The 13,502-nt window shown below is 34.9% G+C and overlaps 1 protein-coding gene across 1 annotated transcript in view; it reads right to left on the bottom strand.

Moving 5' to 3' along the window:
- KCNH7 (potassium voltage-gated channel subfamily H member 7) overlaps window positions 1-13,502 on the bottom strand; it is a 201,922-nt gene that overhangs the window by 32,440 nt on the left and 155,980 nt on the right. The window contains exons 9-11 of the mRNA XM_088519495.1: window positions 11,241-11,666; window positions 4,427-4,826; window positions 3,282-3,481 (exon numbers count right to left, since the gene is read on the bottom strand). Coding sequence (XP_088375621.1) covers window positions 3,282-3,481; window positions 4,427-4,826; window positions 11,241-11,666 — 1,026 coding nt within the window. The remainder of the gene's footprint in view (window positions 1-3,281; window positions 3,482-4,426; window positions 4,827-11,240; window positions 11,667-13,502) is intronic.

Genomic DNA, 13,502 nt, shown 5'->3' with positions numbered 1-13,502 from the left:
CTGATAACACTGGAATGAAGGGGAAAGAAGGCAAAGAGTTAAGGAAAAACAGAACAGGATAGTTTAAAAATACATATCTTCCAATCTTTGGGACTGGTGAGCTTTTTCACAAAACAATATAGATGGTAAATCATTATTTTGTAATTTAACTTTGCCAGGGTATACCACAGGGATATGATTTAAATTATGCTTATTCTGTACACTGAAGATTTTTATCCAGATTAAAATAAATCCCAAATCCTGTTTATCCAGTCCATGCATAATTATGTGGAACTGTTTTTAAAAATACATTATGCAATGAAATATAATCAAAGAGATGTAGAATTGAAGCAGAGAGGAACAAATGAACAAATAAACAATGTTTCACCAGCAGATCTTTAAAGCTACTTTTAAGTTTAGCCATTTCAAATGAGTATAAAATATTATCTCAAATATTCTCAAGAAAAAATGCAGGATTTTGTTTAGGAAAGGAAATTTATCTAGTCTAAACACAGTATTATTCCTGAGGTTAAGAGTTGTAGGTTTTTATTTTACTTTTTCTTAATTATTATATATATTACAGATAGTTAAAAGCAACTTTTGAAACATTCTCTACTATTATTTATATATATATGTGCGTATACATTAAGTGTACATATATATATATCAATGGAAACTATTCATGCATTCATATTTCAGAAGAGGATTTAGTTTTCTAATTTCTACTCAATTTTCAGTCATGATATGAAAAAGAAAGACTTTGGATCAAATTCTGCCTTCAGATATTTGCACAAAACTCCCATTAAATATTGACAGGAGTCAAACATATTTGTCTGAGGACAGCATTAGCCCTCTGGTGTATAAATGAAAATATTTCATGCAAAATTAAATTCTCAATACCACATGCAAGTCCATCTCATATGCACATGGCCTAGAGCCAAGAAAACTTCATTGGTGCTTGTGCTAACATGCATACATGGGTTGAGCTACGAGCATTCGCGCAAAGGAAAATGCAGAATGATCAGCATGGCAGCTTTGTCAGAGAGATGTTCCTATAGAGCAGCTAACTAATGCAAACCAGTATGCACATGACCTTTTTTGGGCAGAGAAGCAACTGACTTGAGTTGTGGGGAAAAATAGTGACTAATAAATGTGGTTAGATCAGCATTTCTTAATGCCTAAGTTTTAGTAGCCATTTTGCCCCACATCTGATTATACTGGGATTCTTTCCCTTTGCTATCTACCCCTTCATCATGCAAAAAGTTACAATTAAAATTAGCATTGAACAAGCTCCAAACCCGACAGATAACATGGATATTCTCCACACTTTATACTGGAATTAAATTTGATATAAATACCTCCTGCTCTTACCAGTGGGTGGTGTTATTCCATGTATTTAGGTATGAAGCAGACAGGAAAGAGATAAATCTTTCATAAGTACAACATAAATCAGACAATTGTCATATTATCCTTGCACTAAGTGTAATATAGTCAGTCTCACATTTTAAGAAAATTAAGTGACTGCCATAAAACTTCAGGGACAGAATTGTGAATAAGAGAAAACAAGAAGTAAAATATATCAAAACAAGATACTAATCTTGATTTTTTTTCATATTTTATTTAAAACACTGCCTCCATGCTGCCTCACAATCATAGTGCAGAATATGGTCTGTTTAATCCATTTACTTGCTATTTCATATTGATGACAAATCCAAGACTAGTTTCAAGTCCTGTATTATACAAAATTTAACCTGACAACATCCAATTTAATTTTTTCTTTCATGTGAAACAGGTGTTCTCAGTACATCCATTAGTGGAGATGAATTAGTTAACGGGCATGTGGTTTTGTAATATCTTCAGAAATAACTTGAGCTAGTTCAGATTTTGGCTACTCTCACCTGCACCTTAGGAGCCGAATCCTGCAATGTGCTGAGGATCCCTCACTCCCATTGCCACCAGAAGGTACAAGGGCCATGCAGGGCCATGTAGGATGCAGCCACTCATGCTGCCTTCCACTGAAATAATCCCCAGCAGAGATTTTTAAAAACACTTTTGTCCTGCTCTGAGTATGATTTTCCTCTGACGAGGTTATCCGTGGAAGTGAGAGGTGAAGCCAAATACATTTAAATTGTCTTAAGATCTGCTTTACTTAATGGTAACCGTAAAGTCCTGCTTTTGATTCAGCTTACATGATTCAGATTAATAAAAGTTTTTAATCAAGACTACTGTTTCTGAACATTGCAAAAATGCCTGCCCTTTGGGCAGCCATTTTCAGATGTACAGATATGACATGGAAGCTGCTGAAATTTTGGAAATTGATTCGAGTTAAGTTGTTACTAAAATTTATAGACCTTTTTCTTTTTGTTCTTGCCAACCTTTCAAAGACCTCTGCAAAGTCTCTAATCTATAACTCTTAGAATAGCTCAGGGAAGTTTCCTTTCAAAGAACACAGATTCACAGATCCTGAAATTGCACTATACTCTCAGTCTCTTCAAATCTAAGTTAACTCTTCAGAAAAAAAAGTTGCTGTCTTATAAAAGAAGACAGAAATATAGATGCTTACTTTTACTAATGACATAGTTTCATACAAGGACTGTTAGCATTTTTTAAATCAAGTTCTATAAACAAGCTTGAAGAACAGTAAATATAAATGTTGTACCTTGCCACTTCCTAGAGATGAGATTCTGCTGATTGCTGACTGGTTAGTTCTCTGTTGACTACAGAATTGGGGATTTGTGAATGGAAGAAAGCTACTGTTAAGACTACCATATGATTAGACTATTTCTCTCTGACAAGCTTATCCATCTGCCTGCTTCTCTCTCCCATTCATTCCCAATATACCTGTTCTGGATTACGTAATGGAATTTTGAAAAATGAGCTGGTCTGCACAGCTTTCATACAAGAGTAACTCTGTAGATTCCAACAAAGGCACACTTGTTTAATACTGGAAGTTGAAAACCCAGCCAAAGAACAAACAAAATTCTGTAAAAACTACATTTGAAATAGGTCTACCATTTTCATTCCTTTCCATAAGCTTATGACAGTCAGTTGCAGCTCCCAGGCTTTCCTATGCATAATGAGAACTCAGATTTTCATTTCTGCTACAGCTTGTAATAATTGAGTTACTTGAATGTATGGATGCCAAACTTGAAATGGCTAGATTTTCAATAGCTGTTATATATCCAACTTTGGAATCTTGTACTCTTAAAGCTTATAAATAACAAGGATGCACAACCACTTTCTAAATTCTCACTCGTTTATCTTTACCTCAGTTTTTGTGTCTGAAAAATAGGACAACATACCATGTTCATGTCAATGCCATTGGTGTATGTCCATGCATGCTGGAAGTATTCCTCAAGTCGCTGCCGCAAAGGATTAGGGATTTGATGAAAGCGTATAAACTCCTTTACTCGCAGCATCTGCATGTGGTACCGGGCAGTTCCCGAATAGAGCCTCTGGATTATGGCAGAAACGTTCCCAAAAATACTCGCATACATTAGTGCTGGATTAAAAAGAAACAAAACATACTTAAGTCATATCATTCAGTTCTGCAGAAGATGCAACTGTTCTTACAGTGCACTTCATACATAAAAATCTTGGATGAGACTAGTAACAGTTTTAAGGAGATGTGGATTTGTTTGACTTGTAGCTTGTTAATTATTTCATTGTGCTAGCATAAATTAGTAAACCCTGCAGATAGGTTTTCACAAAGATATATGAAAAAATGATTATTAAATGGTATTCAAGTTGGCAATATTTATCTTTGAAGACTGGTAGTCCTGAATTTCATGTTGCAAATTCAGTTCCTCTAACTTTACAGACTTCAATAGAAGTAAGATAAAGTTAAGGACAAAGTTAAGAACAGATTATAATTGACCAAATTATAACTTTACTTATCCCAAAGTTATGGGCTATGGCTTCATAAGTCCACTGAAAACTCAATTCCTTTCCCTACACAGGAATCTCTACACAATCACCAAAACAGCTGAACTGACCATTCCGTTAGATACGAGAAATTTAAATGTGCACAATACTGCTCACACTGCTCATTCCACTGTGGTAACAGGAGAACAGAAGACATGTATACTTATTGGATGCATGGTAAACCTTAAACAGGTTTATTTGTTTCTAGTGAGAAGGATATATAAAATCAGTTACAGCTAATTAGATACATGATCAAGTACCTTGAAAAACTGTAGCTTTTGTCTAGAATCCAGTTTAATTTGGTCCAGTCTAAGCAAAGAAACATTAATACCCCAGACTACCTTACTCTGGATGAGTCACCACAATGTATCTTCACATATAACCATTGTTTTCCTAGGGAATTTTCCCTTCTGGCTGCATGCCTGCAATTTTATTAGCCCAGATTCTGTTAATTCATTTGCTCAAACACTGAGGGAAAAAAAAAAAGAAAAAAAAAGAAAATGAATAAGATAAAACTACTTACAGCCAATCAACATGACACAAATGGAAAAGATTTTTTCTGAGTTGGTGTTTGGAGACACATTTCCAAATCCTACACTTGTCAGACTGCTGAAGGTAAAATAAAGTGCTGTAACATATTTGTCCTTGATGGATGGTCCAGAGCTTGCATCACTTTTATTGTAATGCTTTCCTAATTGTTCTCCTAGAGAATCCAACCAGCCAATCTTATGAGCCAAGTAAGGTCTTTCTACGTTTCCAATGGCATACCAAATGCAAGCAAGCCAGTGTGCAATTAGTGCAAATATGCACATGAGGAGCATCAGAACTGCAGCACCATATTCTGAATATCTGTCCAGTTTCCGTGCTACCCTCACCAAACGCAGCAGTCTAGCGGTCTTCAGAAGACCTATTAATGTTGTTGTCTGTAAAAATAAGATACAATTAGAAATTGATTTTCTCTGTTAGCAAATGTACTTTTGATTAGTCAACATGAATAAACCAAATTCCATCATTTTTAGGAATAAACAAAATGGAGTAACACATTTTGATGCGATCTTAATTTCATTTTCCTTAAGTCACCAAATATATTATAAAAATAGGAAAACTGTGATGCACTTTTTAAATTAAGATATATTGACAGTAAGCTTTTTGAATGTTATACCTGATCTAGACTCTTGAATCTACCTTAATGAATTTAAATGATCCATTAGATGAATATTGTTTTGCCTCTCTCAATTCTGTAAGTTCCTGAAAATACTCATAATTATACGATTGGCCTAGTAGATAATAAATATTTATGAAGTTTGAACAAAGTTGTGTGAATATATTTGATCATAACTTAGAGATTTCTTGCAGTGCTCTCACATTAAAGTTCGAAAGTAGACAAAACAGGATAGAAATGTTCCGAACGGAACACGTATCTTATTCGGCATATATTCTTCTCATTTGTAATGGTCAGAAGGGTGATTTTATGTAAAAGAGGAGCCATTATAAATAGGGAATCATGGCAAAAAATTTGTTCGCATGTTCCAGATAAATTTTCTCTCTGCATTTTTCATCCTGCAGCTTGTAGGTGTTGTAGATAGCTACTAATACAAGCATGCCCCCATTAAAAAAAAAAAAAAAGCCAGTCAGAAAACAGGAATATATTCTTTTAGCTTTTAGAGCAGAACTGTACCATGTTCCATGGCAGCCCCCTTGGGGACTGAGTTTCAGATGTTCCTTGTAAAGGAACATAATAATTAGCAATGTCAATTTACAATTTTCACATCATTCGGTGAAACACTTTCAGGCTTGTTGTTAATTCCTTGTAAAAGAGATTGTCAGCAACAATATAAACAGTAATTACACTTTTTCAAAGAAAGCTTAGTGCCATTTTTCCCTCCATTAAGTCTGAATGTATAGTAAAGCACAGTAAATGTCAAGGCAGTTTTTAGAGCACTTCCTTCCTTCTTTAGCATAGGTATATAATACTTAACAACTGCAGAAGAGGTTTTTTTCAGACTTGCAAAACACTGCAATGATAGTGTTTTGCTTTCTTTCAAGAAGTGCTAAACTGGTTTTATGTTTTATTAAATCTTTGTATATTTTCTTTGTTTCAGGATAAAATCAAAAAGCATTTGGAACAGCAGCCATACTTTCTTGGCTGCATTTGTCAGTGGACAACTCAGTGTATTTGTAACACATGTAATTTTCCCATACTACAATAACACGTTGCGATAATTGAGTAATAGCACTAATTAAGCCACTGTTATATATGACGGTGAGAGATGCCAAAAATGAAGAATCTGGCCCCTGAATCAAAGCTTGTTGTTACTGTTTTAGCAAGTAGAAGTATTCTTGTGACATGACCACCTTTCTTCTAGTCCTTTTCCTTATCAAATATACATCCTGAAAACATACATAGACTGACACAGCATAGGACATATTAGCAAGCAAAACCAATATATAAATGTCTGTATTTTCTGACTAGATGGGCAACACGTTCATGCAGGATAGTATTTTTTATTCAGCTTAATAACATTCCAGAGAATTATTTCAGGGTAAATTTCTCAGTACCTTGTAAAAAAGGCACCATAACAAATGGTGTTCGAGACACCATTTCAGAGTTATGTTTAGACTGACCTTCAGCATGTGAATACTGCCATTAGGTAAAACTTTTTGTAGGGTACATTAGGCTTTACTATTAGGACCCCTTAATGACAAAAGCAATCTTTAGAGAAGTCGCATCTTCTAGTGGGACCCCTGGAATCACTCTATTGTGGACGTAGCTATATCTCTCTACTGAGCAGCATGTTGTTATAGTACCCCTTAAATAGATCAGGACTGTGACTCCAAGGCACGTCAGCAGCATCCCACCCCATTCTTGAGCTAAGATTTGCTATTATTCCACATCCTTGGTGTCAATCCCACACTTTGATAGTGGATTAGTGGGAATTCTAGAGTATGCTGGAGCTATATAACACAAGCAAACCCCAGTTCTTCAGGGTGAAGTGGTCATGAGAGAAACTAAATATACTTTGAATGAGTGCTCCAACAAACATCATGATTTTGACTTTTCTTTAACACAGGAGATGCTTTGGCCCTAAGATACAGTTGGCAGCAGAGACGGAAAGCAAGACCTGTAGGATCTAATGTACTTTTACATGCCTCCCAGTGTAAATGTAGCTTTCATAGATCAACATTCCACCTTAATCAAAAGAGAGAATTTCAAAGGAATTGTAAAATACAAAATCTTGAACAGCACATATTGTGAAGTGAGAAAATAACACAAACATCATTTTAAAAAAATTAGTAGGAATAATTGCTTCAATAATATCTAGAAAATGAAATTTGCTTAAATGAAAGAATGATCATCCATTTTCCTTCATCCATAAGATCATCTATATGCAACAGTCTGTTCTTTGTAACAAACAACTTTGTTAAGAATATCATTTCGATAGATAGACTCTGAATACACTTATGTTAGAGTTTGACCTCATAAAGGTAGGTATTTATAATGCTGAAAAATTTGCCAGCCAAATACCTCTAGATAAAGGGCCCTGAGATGCTTCTGAAACTGCTTCTCATTTTTTCACTGTTAGTAACTATTTTTTTTCCTGTAAATAATTGGCTTTTTATGTTTTAACTATACTAATAGCACAAAAATAAGCTGTAGGTCATGTCTTCCTAGTTCTTTGATGCCTACACAGTTCTTTCCATGAGCTAAGCAACAAAAGACAAGGTATCTTTATTTTTTAGGAAGAATTTTTCAGTTCTCTTATTGAGAAGCTTGAGAAAGGTTAAATTTTGTCAGTTATTTTCCTTCTGGGAAAATAAAAAAGACCTTGTAAAACATAGGTTTCATGGATATTACATTTTCTAGGCAAAGAACATTGAACTTACAAAATTATTACCTACTACAGTAGGTTTTCCTTAACTCTGATTAGTGGTCTCTTTTTAATAGTGAGATTAATTTAGCCCTCATGTTGAACTGGACAGCAATTCATGACTGCATGATTTGAAATAAAAGGGCATAACTCTGACTGCAGAGGGTATCACTCAGAAGCTACTACTGAAGAAGGAGACTGGAAGAGTGAGCTGGTATTAGCTGATTACCTAAAGAACATAAACGGCATTCTGTCTATGTCTTTTCTTTCTTCAGGACATCCATTATCATTAATGTATAAAACTCTATAATGTCATTGCTTGTCTCTTTTTGTAAACGAAATAACCCACAGATGTATATGAGTAGCTTCAACTGTCTCTTCCAGTGTGCATTAATGTGCATTTGCTTACACAGGATTTCCTCTGCCAGAGTCCTCTCCAGCTTCCTGTTATTGTTGGGTCCTCTTCAGGTTCTCAATAAATGCCTGTCAGCTAAATTTTTTGGTAAAAACATCACCAACCTTCATGTCATCTATTAAATATGAACATAATAGCATCAAGCACAGTTTACTCTCTGTCAGAGTAAACAGAGAAGTAAATAGAGAAGATTCTCTGTTTTCTCTCTCTCAGACAGATTTATAATACATGACAGAATTTGGCCTTTCAGTCTGTCTACTCCATTTGCTTAAAAACCTCATATGAGCTTTGTGTCATTTTTTGAAGATCTTTATGTTATATGCATCATCATATGGAAAATGCTAGTATAAGCTGCAGTTAAACAAAACTGTAACAAGCAGCCAAAATTTCTTATTTGTAGTGCAGTACTTTTTGTTCAACTGCAGCAGATAAAGGACTATCAAAAGGGTCTCAGAAGAACTGACCACAGAATGCAGTGCTGAGCTTTCTCTTGAAAAACATAATTAAGGGAAAACAAAATGGGTACTAAATACTTCCCTAATATTAACCATGTTTTGTAAAACAGTTTTGATCATTATCATTTGTACAAACAACAGAAGCCTTCGTGCTTTTCGGCATATTCAGTTGACTGATATTTCTAGTTTCTCTTTAATAAAACTGCAAATATGAAACTTCTTGCTGAAGTCACTTGTCTCCCTTGCCTGCATGTTTCAGTGAGGATGATTATAGAAGAATGTCAAGAAATTCTGCTCAGCTATATATTAGCTGATCACAGTTTTTGGCTCCGATGTGTCACACTTCGAAGTGAAAAGGTAATGTTTTCATTAAAAAGATGCATGAAAATGTACAGACATAAAAATGTCTGTAAGCAGTAGTGATCCACTCACACATCATCTATTTGTTTGCTTTAAAGAAATGTGCCACTACACTTATATTTGTTTAAAATTCTAGCCAGACTTCTCAGCTGAGCAGCAGAATTAAAAACATACTATTCAAATAACAGAAAGTCAAAATTCATGTATCCATTCTTTTTATCTCCCCAAGTATCAGGCTGTCACTCAACACTGAAAACACACGCAAAAGAAAAAGCAAATGGCTTACCACCACCCTTAATCAGTTTGAGTTAAGCAGCCATTTAAACAGAAAATTTTACATTATACTACTTCCTGATTTAGCAATTGGAAAGTTAACTGCCCTTATTTTGTTGCTTTCCTATGGCTGACAAAGTATAGCTCAAATGGAAGCATTTGGATGGTGCTGCAAGTGATATTTGCACTATTATCTCTTGCCCTTTCTAGACTCAGTTTGATATCAATGTTTTTTAAAGCTGGGTGAGCACACATGGAGTTCTCTTTGGAGCCTATGTTGTTTAATGAAAAGAATGTGCAATACAACTGTTAGTAGGGGATCTTATGTGAAGAATCTCCAGATAACAAAAGAGAGCTATTTCACACACAAAAATAACCCTCAAGACTGAAAAAGTTTGGTAAGAGGAAGCAAATATAAAAGCGTTATATTTCATTTTATAGCATTTTCAGTCTTGAGGGTATTTTTTGTGGGTTATTTGTAATCAGAAATGGTTTGCTGTGGAAATATTACAGTCAGCAATGTAAGAAGAAAACTGCAGTAAATAGCAGCCTAGAGAAAGTAACTGACATGTTCAATGCATGAAAGAGACAGGACTCATGATGACATGATGAACTGATCGTAAGGTGTATGACCATGTTGCTGCTTAGATAAACAAAATAGATTTTCCAGCTAGCGAAACTGCTCAATTATTACGTTTGAATGGAATAAATAATTAATTTACTTGTATCTGCCATACTGAACTAGCCTTCAGGAGTAGTTGTTTGCTACTAATTGGTACCACCATCTTACCACTTCAGCATCTCAACCTAAAGCATGCCTATAAAAGAGGAGGTTTGGAAAAATGGTGTTCATGGTTAAATGCAAACAGCACGCCTTCAACAAGTTTTGGACTTCATTCTTATTGTATTTCCTTCCTGTCGTGCCACACACGTAACATTCTCTATGCTGGAATACTGAGGGATCAAGTCAGGTTAGGAAGTTTCATGCTAAGGTTGCTGATTAATTTGTAGTTTTTCTTTTCTCTGTTAATAGATGCACACTTGTTCACAACACTTTCTGTTCCCTTAAGCCAAGAAAAAATGTATTTTTTAAAAATAGATTTACTGTGTCCTTTGAAAAAATGACAGATCCTTATATTTTGCTAGGTTTGCTGCTTTTTTTTAACTGCTGTATTCTAGGCATTACAAAAAATCTCTACTTGTCATTTCAGTTTTCATCAAAAAAGATGTTATAACTTTAGCCTTTCTGAAATTAAATACAAATGCTTTGAAGGGAGGCAGAACTGGGTCAGACATCTAGAATATAGTGTATGTTTTATACACCTTTGGGCAATTTTCAGATCCATACACTGAACATTTCGTTAACCTGTCCTATGGATAGGGTGAAGACATTAGTCATGTGGACTGCCAGTCTGTCAAGGTTAACCCCAAATAATCTTTTTCTTTCTTTTGGAAATACACATTCTTGAAATGTTGTTAACTGATATTAACTTACAGAGCTTACTATACTTGAATTAATCTGTTTTACACCAAGGAAATTTCTGATGTAAAGATTTTATAGAGAGAGAATTTATTTTAATATTTTAATGCTAACCACCACTTAAATCTATCACAGGCAGTTTATACAAAGCAAGGATTTAATCAAAGGAATATAAGTAGTTAAATAAAAGCATTGGAACAGATCCTTAGTACATGATATATTTATTTAATTATTTATAAAGTCAGTAGCAAATATGGTAAAAAGGAAAAAAAATAGCAGAATCTTTCAACTTACTCCCCTGCCAATGAAAGCTAAAATCCTACATTATACTACTAATAATGGTTTAATTTTAGTTTAATTTTAAAAGATGGCATTGGACTACTATATAATATATTAATTGACAAAAGCAATTTTATTTGGATATAGCAGATTAGCATATTAAAATCAAACCTTGATTGAAAGACTTCTCATTTATTTAAGCTTACCTCTTCAGAGCCAGAGCCAAAAATCAGCAGGTCAAAAGGTATTGCAGCAACCATGTCAATTAGGAACCAGCCTTTGAAGTAGTGAATTGCTATTTTTGCTGGGTCACTTACCACTTCTTCATTCTGATTTACATATGTTGTTCTGAAGTTTATTAGAATGTCAATGATAAACATAATATCCACAATTAAGTCTACCACATTCAGTGGGCTGCAAGAATATCCACACTCTCTTCTCTTCCGTTCTTCACTGTCATTCAGGAGGAAAGCAGCAGAGTAAGGGGTGAATATGGCCGTGTATATTACCAGCAACAGAATAAGCCAATCCCAGACAGCTTTGAAAGGACTATAGTGCAATATAGTAAACTTATTGATGCGAGGTGTCTGGAGTTTATATTCTGGTAGAACATCAGCTCCTAAGGATAGAACCTGGAATACGAAAGGACAATAATCAGGGCACAATATCTGCTTTCAGTAAACTTAGCAAGTACCATGACAAAAATAAAAAGTACTGTACAGTAGCATGGAGAATTAAGCTTTAATTACTTGGTCCTAGGGTACACTGAACTTCTTTGAATTTCATGATCTCTATCAGGCCCCCCAAAATGACTTCGAATTTTACACAGTAGGTTGATTCCTGGTCCCTCTACCAACCCTTAAGTGGCATATTTAGGCTGTAAAATCTGCACACTTATATGCAGATACATATATCATCAAATTCCCTAATCCATTTCACTATAACCTTTCCTAGCCAGTTCACAGCCAATGCAAAGATCCTCTTGGAAATGCAGCAGTTTTCTTCTAGATATCTGGGATAAGAGAGGAAAACAAGCATACCATAATTGACTTAAATTCATTACACGAGGGTCTACATCCAGAGGAAAATGTTTAAGGAAACAAGAAATCAACAAATTACAGAAGATCTATGCATGTCCTTGACAGCTATCCCTGCATGGAGTTTTGCGGTGAGGAAAACTTTCATGCATGGACAAATTTCATTCAAGCTATAGTTATTGTACAGCTAAAAGTGCGATAAATAAGGGTATTACAGGAGTATTTCAGGAGCACTGCATTTTGCTAGAGTTTCACTTCAACATTTGTCAATGCCTAAACCTTGCTATCATTCCTTTACAAGTGTGGATTCATTATCTGTTGATATTCTCTAAGTGGGACTTCAATTTTACTTGCAATGGTTTCTGTTTGTATGTACTGCATGATTTGCCAACTCTAGAAGATGAAATGTTTGCTTTGTTGCAAAGAACAAGTATAGTGCAGGACCCAGAGGAAAGAAACTTGGCTGCTCTTCTGATCTGGCTGAATTCTGACATGAAGAAAAAAAAAAAAAAACCTTTAAGGTTAAGGAGGTAAATTAAGTTTTTGCCCATTCAATACTTGGCCTAGTTAATGAGACTATCAGTAATGATGCTAATTTTTGCCATCTGTGCTGGAAATGCTCTTCAAAATCCTAGAGGACTCAGATCACAATTTATCACAAGCTAATGAACAAGCATTAGATGGTGACAACCTTCAGTTACTACCCATTTGGGCAAGTGACAAAGTCATGAAAGCTTTTTTCTTTACCAGTTACTTTTTTTTTTTCTCCCACTGGTTATTAAGTATGGTGCTGTTTAGAAAAAAACCTTCAAAAATAAATACAATGAAAAATTATACTGAAATGAGATTTGACTGGAAGGAGAAGTACCTTAAAAGCAATCCTGTGGTTTTATTTGACTGTTGTTCAGCACTAAGTAGTTTGGGATTTGAGATTTCACCTTGTTCAAGGTTGAGCAATTTCACGCTCTTCAACATAATCTTTTAAGATTATCAGAGTCAACACACTCCTTTCTGTTTAACTTTCCAACAGCAAGTATGTTGTATAAACCTTAGATCTTCTCCTTAGTAATATAAGTGGCACTACTTATTCAACGAGGATCTATTCTGAAAATATTGTGAGAACACCAGGGTTAATAACCCCTCTTCTCCTTTAAGCAATGAAGTAAGGAATGATTAAGTCATCCAAAAGATTATACGGTACCTTCAAGCAGCCATTAAACACCATTCTGAGGTGATGGTAGAGGCTGTTCATCTATTTTTTATATTGTTACTAGGACCTGCACTTGAGTAATGGGACTAGCTATATTTTTATACATTAAAGACACGAGCTGACATCAAACTGAAGCAGTTCTTAAGACTTTCAGGCCCCCACTAAGAGTTTTTTCCTAGTATTTGAGCTGTGTAAGGGAACCACTACTTGTAAATTTTGTA

This window comes from Tinamus guttatus, unplaced genomic scaffold (genome assembly GCF_059628265.1).
Source record: "Tinamus guttatus ecotype Peru unplaced genomic scaffold, ASM5962826v1 Tinamus_guttatus_pri_ptg000060l, whole genome shotgun sequence".
In the NCBI taxonomy this organism is placed as follows: Eukaryota; Metazoa; Chordata; class Aves; order Tinamiformes; family Tinamidae; genus Tinamus; species Tinamus guttatus.
This window is presented reverse-complemented; position numbering and strand designations above follow the sequence as displayed.